The sequence below is a fragment of the Solanum verrucosum genome, unplaced genomic scaffold (genome assembly GCF_900185275.1).
Source record: "Solanum verrucosum unplaced genomic scaffold, falcon-dt-bn FXZP01000274.1, whole genome shotgun sequence".
Taxonomy (NCBI): Eukaryota; Viridiplantae; Streptophyta; class Magnoliopsida; order Solanales; family Solanaceae; genus Solanum; species Solanum verrucosum.
This window is the reverse complement of record NW_026020258.1, coordinates 323,764-333,079: the sequence shown is the minus strand read 5'-3', so window position 1 is coordinate 333,079 and position 9,316 is coordinate 323,764. Positions and strand designations below refer to the sequence as shown.

General features: G+C 31.2%; 1 protein-coding gene across 1 annotated transcript; it reads right to left on the bottom strand.

Annotated features, from left to right (window-relative positions):
* Window positions 1-3,718: 3,718 nt before the first annotated feature.
* Window positions 3,719-8,347, bottom strand: LOC125833307 (calmodulin calcium-dependent NAD kinase-like). Its single transcript, XM_049512448.1, has 8 exons — window positions 8,017-8,347; window positions 6,873-7,096; window positions 6,674-6,738; window positions 5,348-5,569; window positions 5,132-5,258; window positions 4,288-4,610; window positions 4,062-4,206; window positions 3,719-3,966 (listed from the first exon to the last, which is right to left on the bottom strand). Exons 1-8 carry the CDS (start codon window positions 8,297-8,299, stop codon window positions 3,727-3,729), a joined length of 1,629 nt encoding a protein of 542 aa, XP_049368405.1. The 5' UTR covers window positions 8,300-8,347; the 3' UTR covers window positions 3,719-3,726.
* Between the last annotated feature and the right edge of the window lie 969 nt (window positions 8,348-9,316).

Genomic DNA, 9,316 nt, shown 5'->3' with positions numbered 1-9,316 from the left:
CAAAAAGACTCGACTGACTTAGTTAATAACACTACTAAAAAAAAGACTCTTGTTCATTGCTAATAACACTACTAAACAATGTTAAAACTCGACTGACTTTGTTAGGTTGTCAGTGATTTTAAAGAAAGAAAACCAACACAATTTCGTCGGTTATTTTTCTCACAAAAATACATAACACTCTTAAAAAGAAATTATTATTTTTTAAAAAGAATTATTTTTTGTTAATTTTTAATTTTTAAACTAAAATTAAATGACACATGTCGATTTAAATAAGAAGTTACAATTGAAGAATATATATAAAAATAAATAAGTCATAAAAAATAGTATTTCGTGTTAAAATGGAACATAAAAAATGGAGTTCAAGGGTTAAAATGGAACAAGGCTAAGATAAAGTGCCAAAATGAAAAATGTGGACAAGTTAGAGGGGTTGTATATGTGTTTGGCCATATATATATATATATATATATAAATTTAACTACACATCAACAAAAGTTTAATTTAATAAATTTAATTTATCGATCAAGTTAATTTTATAAATTTAAATTATATACCTTCTAATTATATAAATTTAATTTTATTGATCAACAAAAGTTTATCAATATCAAATTTAATATATAAATCTCCTTGAATTGATTATCGGTATTTCTTTAATTGATAATGTATTTCATATCTGAATCACTAGTATATAAGACTTGATTTGTTAAACTACTCGAGGAATATATATATAATTAATCAACGTATTTCATACTCCGATGAAGTATCCTTTACATGTCATCATAATTAGGAGGTGATCACTACACTTGACATCCATTCAAGATCGAACGTATATAATAATACTATCTCGCATTTCATACTGGAATGGATTATATGTTAGCTCTTCACCTCTACTACATCATGACATGAGATATTAAGTTTATGATTAGACGACGGACTGATAGGATTTGTACATTACTCTATAAATATAAGTATAATTATCTCCTAATTCATATCAACGTAGTTTCATACTCTAAATATGGATTATAGATATTCTTTTATTTATTTCACGAATTTTAACATTTTATTTGTAAAAGTATACAAAATTGTTACACTTTTTGAACAATTAATCGTAGGTGTAAAATGAAATTTTAATATTATGCACAATAGCAAAATTATGATTAATAGGAATATTTTAAACATACCGACCTCCGAATGTCGCTTTTATTAAAAGTAATTAGATATAATAAAAAATACCGACCTCATGAGGTCGGTATCACATTAAATTTTAAGATAAATAAAAAGTAATCATGTTAATTAAATAATATTGACATCGGGAGGTCGGTATTTTATATTAAATTATTTTTTAACTTATATAAAACCGTCATTCGGAGGACGATTTATTTAAAGTCAATTGAAAATATTAATTTACTACATACTATTTAATTTTACCGACATCTAGAAGTCGGTATTATAATTTTTTTTGTTTTTTATTTTACACAGAACCATTCTCCGGAAGACAATTTAAATAAAATTAAATCAAAATATTTCTCAATTTTGTTTTTTATATGGAGAAATGGGAAAAATCGCGTCTGCTAGTGCAGATATTTTTAAAAAAGCAACGGACAACTCTCTATGTCCGTCGCTTTTTTTTTTAAATGTTTGACCAACATTTTGACCAAAAAGCGACAGACTAAGAGACATTGTCCGTCGCTTTCTTAAAATATTTGACCAGATATTTTGACCAAGAAGCTACGGACATAAAGATGTTGTCTGTCGTTAATTTAAAAAATAATTAAACCATTAAAATTAATAAAAAGCGACGGACGGCGTGACTATTTTTAAATTAATAAATAATTATTTTTAATAAAAAGCGACGGACTGCGTCACTATCTATATAAAATAATTAATTAGCAAAAATACGCGAAAAAAGCGACGGACTAAGCGATGCCGTCCGTCGCTTTTAAAAAAAATTAAAAAAAATATTTTAATTAAAAAGCGACGGACTAAGAGACGTTGTCCGTCGCTTTTTAAAAATGTTTGACTAGATATTTTGACCAAAATGCGACGGACTAAGAGATGCCGTCCGTCGCTTTTTTAAAAAACTTATTAATAAAATAAAATAAATTAAAACGACGGACAGCGTGGTTATTGTTTAATTTATAAATAATTATTTTTAATAAAAAGCGACGGATGACGTCTCTATATATATTAAATAAATTATTATTAATTATATATATATATAGCGCAAAAATCCATAAAAAAAGCGACGGACTAAGAGATGCAATCCGTCACTTTTTGTAAAATAATTTTAAAAATAATTATTTTAATTAAAAAGCGACGGACGACATCTCTTAGTCTGTCGCTCTTTTGGAGCGACGCTGTCCGTCGCTTTTTCTTCCGTCGTTTTTTAGCAGTTTTTTAGTAGTGCTTGTGCACACCCAAAGTTAAAGGTCATAGTTATCTGCTGGCGTGAAGTTACGAGTCATGTTTATGTATTATGACATTGTCATTGTCATATATGTATGTTTGAAATGATCGCTGAGGTCCACCAATTAGGAAGAATACATCAAAGATATAGAACCCATTTTGTCCATAAAAGAAAGTACACAAAATATGACATTGAGTACAACCAATTGAAGCATTACCCCTCGTTTAATCCCTTTAACTTTATCCCTTCAACATATACCATGCCTCTTCTTTTCATTCAATTGGTTGTTTATTGGAGGAGTATTCAAAGTTCACAAATATTCAATTATAATTTTACTATGTCAATTTTTTATATAATAAATTTATCTATTAAAAAGTGATTTTAATATAACAAAGAATTTAACCCGGTTAAAGCATTATTGTTACAACTTAACAATATGTATGCTACATTGTGATTTTGTATAACACATTATTCTAGACATTCTTTGTAAAAAAAAAGAAAAAAGAAAGAAAGTACGGCCAAACACAATTTCACTCTTAAAATAAAATGGAAAATATCGGAGCCAAACATGATTTCACTTTCAAAATTTCTAATAAAATGAAAAATATTGGGAAAAGATTAGGATATTAAATGAGAATAATTAAAGCCTATTAGTTACTTTTCTTATTATTTTTCATAAAGTATCATGACATTTATAACTAAGCATAACTTAAATAAATTAAAAATATAAAATTAATATTATTGGGTCCATACTTAGCACGGAATAACTAGTTTAACAAAAAGTGAAAAAATTAATCTTTAATTCAATTTAATGCCAAGAAGCACACATGTTGTCATGTGTGCTTTAGGGTCTTATTCTAAGTAGAAATAGAATACGCCAACTATTAGAAACAATGTTATAGCTAAAATAAAAACAAAGACAAATATTTCTAATCTACCTGCACCTTTCATATTTATTATTTTTCAAAATAAAATAAAATTGCACCTTTCAAATTTTCAAACTACCATCAAAGGAACTAATGTAGTGGATGGAGTTGCTTCTCCCTTAATCAGGGGTCTCCAATTCGAGTTCTGGGTATGGAAAAATTCTTCATAGGGAGCGCTACTCCCAAATGGAGCCCTACTCGGTGTAATCCTAATTATCCGGACACCAAATGGAAAACCAAAAAAAAGTAAAAAAGTCAAACCTAATACAACTCTTTGAAATCAACTAAAAGCTACAAGGCTGCAAGACTACAAGCTAAGGAAGGGTTTTGAGGAGGCAAAACCAACTAGGGAAGGGATTTTAGCCTCCAAATCCCAAAGTCATATTGATGATTGAGTCAGGATCTCATTCTTTCAACTTTTTGAATGGAATACTTGAGTTCTTTCTGAATATTCAACCTAGAAGGTGACATAACAATGTCTTTCCAAACTGAGCCAGATTGATAAGCTGGATGAGGGTTCTTGTAAAGTTCATAAATGGAATCAGCTCCTTCATTCAACCTCCCTACCATTTTCAGTACATTTATCTCATCAGGATCCACCAATAATGTCTTGTCTCTATCCTTCCATGCTATCAACTTTCAAAACATATATAGTACTTGTTGTTAGAGGAAAACAAAACATTAGTAGGCAATAGCAATGTAAGAAAACTTATTTGTTTGTATGTATGTACCTTAGGGGGGCCTTCCAAAGTATTAGTGGAATATAACCTTGCATTATCCACAAGCTGACAGTATGTGTTAAATGCATTAGCAAATCTCTTGTGTGATTTCAGTTGCGAGTTCACCCGAACAGCTCTTCTACACATGATAGCTCTCCTGTAAAGAAATGGAAACATGTTTAACGCGCGCTAAGAAGAAGAACAAATGTGTATGACAATTATTCGTTAGAACATATACCTTATCCCTCTAATGACAGCTAAATAAGCATCACAAACAACTCCAACCAATTCTATTCTATAAGGTCTTCTTTTTCTTGTACCATCAGTTTCCTGTTCTTCTTCATCAATCTGTTCCCAGTAGTTTTCAGTTACTCTGCCATCCTCTTCCACTTTGTAACCAGTACCCATTCGGTAACGTCGCCGGTGAACATTTCTGGCCATGGTTATGGTCTGCACCACAAAGGGTATCCATGAGAGTGTCCCATCCATGATCACATCTCTTCCTTCATTCAGTGCTGTTACAAGTAAGGATGATGCTGCATCTGTTGATGACTGATGTACCTGCAACAAACTTTATCTATGCAATCACTTCCAAATTAGATTTTAAAAGGACAAGGTCACAAAGCATTGAAATTATATATTTTGTCTAGACTGGGTTGATATAAGAGAATCTCTTCGGATCGACTAGTAGAATGTTTTACTAGCTGATTAGTGATGCTCATGATGGAAGGGAGAAGAGACAAGAAGGACTAACAAGCTTCTAGATTGGCAAGCGTTTAAAGAAAGGGCACATATGATATCCTAGGCAAATCCCACATAACAAAGGGAGAGGAAAGTGAAGTTCTATAAAACACAACACAAGTACATGGTACAAACGCTTCCAACTATATGTAGCATAATCTGAGCACAAATTTGCGAGTTCTGTTTGGCCATAACGAACGATATGTACCACGAGCTTGGGTTGTGATATGATTTGAGTACAAATGAAATGATTATCTTTCCCTATGCCAGGGTCAATAGAGGACAGATATGCAACTCTTTATTTGTAACATTTTTCAAGGGATTGAGAAGCATATAATAACCAGTTCAGCAGTTTGAAGCATGTCATGGTGTCCCCTAGAGCTAAGAGCTTTGTAAATAACATCTGATTCTTTGAAAGCATCTGCTTCTATCACAACAACATTGGCTGCAGCTCCAATCCAAAATGGCCTGCGTGAAAATTTAGGTAGTCGATGCATTATAAGTATGTACAAGAACTGCATTGAAACCTCTACACTCACAAATAATGACTTTCTTACTCTTTGAGAATTTCCTTGAGCGCGGTGCTTTTCCCAGCCCCCATGCCACCTCCCATAAACAGGAGGACAGGACTTCTATCTTTGTGAGCCATTGGAACCATCACATCGGTGCACTGTGAATCATCTGAAGAAACGAGTCCTATTGCTTTCATCTCCTCAACTAAGGTAGTAAGAACTCTTGCAACCTTCAGATTCTTTGTTACCCTTTCAAATCGCTGTTCCCTTTATTACACACAAAACCCAAGAATCAATAGTACCAGTCAGCAAAAGTCAAGAGAACACCATGATTTAATGAAATACATGTTCTGCTAATCTAGAGGTTTGAACTACTTACAGAGATTTAACAAAATTACACAAAAGCTTATGTAAGGATCTTATAACTACGAAAATCTGGAATATTATCCAAAAGCAGAACCAAACAACATATCTTGTCGTATCATTAATCACAAAGACCGTAATCTGAATAATAACAATAAAGTAGGTGCCATGGATGAAGCACCAAATGCATCTGAAACTTGTCTTAATGAATCAGCTTGGAAGTGACAAGAAATCATTGAGTTCGGAGTTCTAATATTGCATTACTGTATGTATCATGTAATAATAAGATTTGTCAATCAGATAGAAGTTACTCAATTGGTCGGGATACAAACTAAAAAATCTAATTGAATAACAAATATGTCAGGAAATGTGGAAGGGCTTGATGTAAGCATGCGCAGGAAAATGAAGAACCGGACTAGAAAAAAGGTTTACGAGAGCATTGACATGCTTAAGAATTCATAACTCACTTAAGTACTTTACAAATCAGAGAAATACTCTTACAATAAAGAGTAAAACAAGAGGTTGGAGATAATCAAAGCTACTATGGTAACATGGAGAACATTGAACAAAATTGTGATGGACAGTAATGGAAAACAACCATAATGGACAGAGGAAGAGTGCCAAAGGATGCAAATGAACTATAAACGCTAGCTCTAGCCCTACCATTGTAAGATAGAGTGCACACATACTATACTCTGACCATGGGAAGGTAGAGAGGTTGTTTCCAGTACACCGTCAGTTCAAAGAATGATTAAAAAGAGACAGTAGCAACAAGCAGAAACAGCAACAAGATAATAAGATAACAGAGGCTAAAGGAACAACCAAGAGAAAGGAAAAGCAATACGCCCAACTACCTACCAACCCTCCACCCTAATTCTCAACCTCCACATCCTCCTATCAATGGTCATGTCCATTGTCAAACAATTGGATAAGCCCTAAACTTATGATGGCCAGCAAGTTCACTTGTGAATGAAAGAGCAAATCAGATATTAAGATATACAGTTATACCTCGTAGCAGCCATGACAATGTTTTGGAGCTTCTTTTTGGGCTCAAAATGATCAGCACTCAGTACCTGAAAGGATATCAAAATGTAAAAGAATAAGATTACAAGCTGATCAACTACAATACAAACTTAAAATTTTGTTTTCTTGGGGTTATAATTTCATAAGTAAGGATCCATTTGCTCTTAAAAGTTGAACGATTTACCTGGCTCATCATGTAAGGAACATGACTCCAATGAAAAGCGAAGTAACTAAGGATGCATCTCTCAAACTCCTCAACAAGCTTTATAAAAAGCGAATCAGCATCTGGTTCATTAGAAAAGTAGTTGTACATATCTTCTTCACACCCTTCTGATTTTATTATGTACTCAGTAGCTAGCTTGCACAGATGGGGACATTGTCTCCTATCTGCAAATCCCATTTGTCTAGCTGCATTCATAAACATATATTTCGTTTTATGACCATCTCATCTAAAAACTTATGACCGCATTTTTAATTACTCTAGAGGTTTCATTTTATGTGACAAGTACTAGACTGGGCAAGGAGGTCCAAAAGCACATTTAGAACTTGGGGGTCGTTTGGTAGAGTGTATTAGAAGAAAAATGCATGTATTAGCTTTGTGTATTATACTAGTAGTACCTGATTTAGTACACTTTCTTAACCTTGCATTAGTTATACACTCTATTGCATATTGAGGTGTGTATTACTGATACATGGAAATCCACGATCATAGTAATGCAAGGGGTTTTAATGCTTGCAGTAGCATGGTTAAAGATCCAATTGTCCCTCAAAACCTTTTTTATATCTTGTCCATCATATTTGTGGAGCATATCTTTATAAATAATTTTATTTAACGCAAGCATTACTAATATACATTATTTATCATTATTCTTATACACTCTACCAAACGACCCATTATAATTTTAGACATGCCATGATATTTCTATAGGTATAAATGCATATCATTAATGATAAAGTGAAAACCGTAAAGTCAAAGAGTTTCCAAAAATAGAAAGATGTCATTCTTTTGAAATAAATAAAGAAAAGGAGTGGCAGATATAGAATATTGAGTTTTGCGAGCACTGTGTAAAAGCTTAAACTATCACTACCTCTCTACCTTCCCGATGTAATAGTAAAGTCTACATACATTCTACCATTCTCACACATTCCTTGTGTAATTTCACTGTGTATATTATTGTTGTTGTGGCATAAAAACTTAAACTATCAGTAAAGGAGAGGTTTAATTACTTAATTATAACTACAGCAATATATGGGATCCTAACAATAACGATAAACAAAAATAAAATATAAAAAAATAAAACAGAATGGTACTTTAATTGAATAATTACCTACATAATGGGAAAAATTTTCAAACTTGAGGACCTGTCCAATACGAGAAAGTTCAATTCGAGGAATGATTTTCTGGTTTCGAATTTTCTTGAGGCGATAATAGACAGTGGCGGAAAGGATTAAACAAATCCAAGATGCTGAAAAGATCTGTATATAAATAGGCTTTATATTTACACAGTAATACGAAGGAGGATGGAATTCAGAATAACTATTCAAGTGCCATGACGAAGGAGGAGGAGATGACGATGACGATGATGAAGAAGCAGACATATCAATTCCCATGCAAAAAAGGCTCAATTCACAATGCAGAAATGGCTTCACACCTAAACATTTAACCAAAATGACAAATACAATTGCTTCTTCATCTTTTGATTTTTTGTAATCTGAATACGTGCTAAAATGATCTGATGTAGAGAATAATCAGCTCCATTTCTTTTTATTTATGTATTATCACTTTCTGGGGAAAAAATTACTAAATCAAATATTTATTTATTTTTTACTATATATATATATATATATATATATATATATATATTTATATGTAAGAAAGTTAAAAATTTTATTACAGTTTTACCCTACTATAAATTAAAATGTTATAAAACATTTAACTTAATTTAAATATTAAATTGTGTCATTTTAATTAAAATGTTAATGACTTTTTTCACTTCCCTAGATTAATTTCTAATCAAAATATCTAATTTAATAATATTTATCATCTTTTGCACTTCCTTAGATTAATTCCTAACTAAATATCTAATTTAATAATATATATATATATATATATATATATATAAATCCAAAAATGTCTACATTTCTTTGTCAACTTTTTTTCTTCTCATGACTTTTTTCGTAACTTCTCTCATAAATAATATAATATATGTGGATAAAGTATTATTCTTTATGATAAATAATAAAAAAAAATTATTAAAAGGGCGTAAATTTGCAAAATGGAGAGGCACACATCATCTGCTTTAAATATTCATATTCAAAACTCATATCTAATTACCTATTCATCTTTATACTCTTGATATCCACAACTCTCATATTTTCATGATCATAACCTCTAAATATTTAATCTAAAACTTAAGTATACAACTTAATAACTTTAATTATACGAATATAGCAATAGTTTTTTTCAATTGAATAGCAATATTTTTTTTTCAAAACTGGAATTCTTATTAAAAAAAATAAAAAAACGTTTTCAGCCACAATTATCCATATCCCTTAAATTTCTCCAATTATTTTACTTTCTCTAATTTACTCCAATTTGTTATATGTCATATCCCATAAAGAAATGTT

Bases quoted from the DNA above. Each gene is read 5' to 3' on its own strand.
- LOC125833307 (XM_049512448.1), bottom strand. From the start codon at position 8,299: ATGGGAATTGATATGTCTGCTTCTTCATCATCGTCATCGTCATCTCCT. The intron at 5,259-5,347 runs GTAAGAAAGTCA...ATTTTCACGCAG, and splicing joins CTCAAGGAAATTCTCAAAGA to GCCATTTTGGATTGGAGCTG. The intron at 4,207-4,287 runs GTATATGTTCTA...ATTTCTTTACAG, and splicing joins GCTGTCATTAGAGGGATAAG to GAGAGCTATCATGTGTAGAA.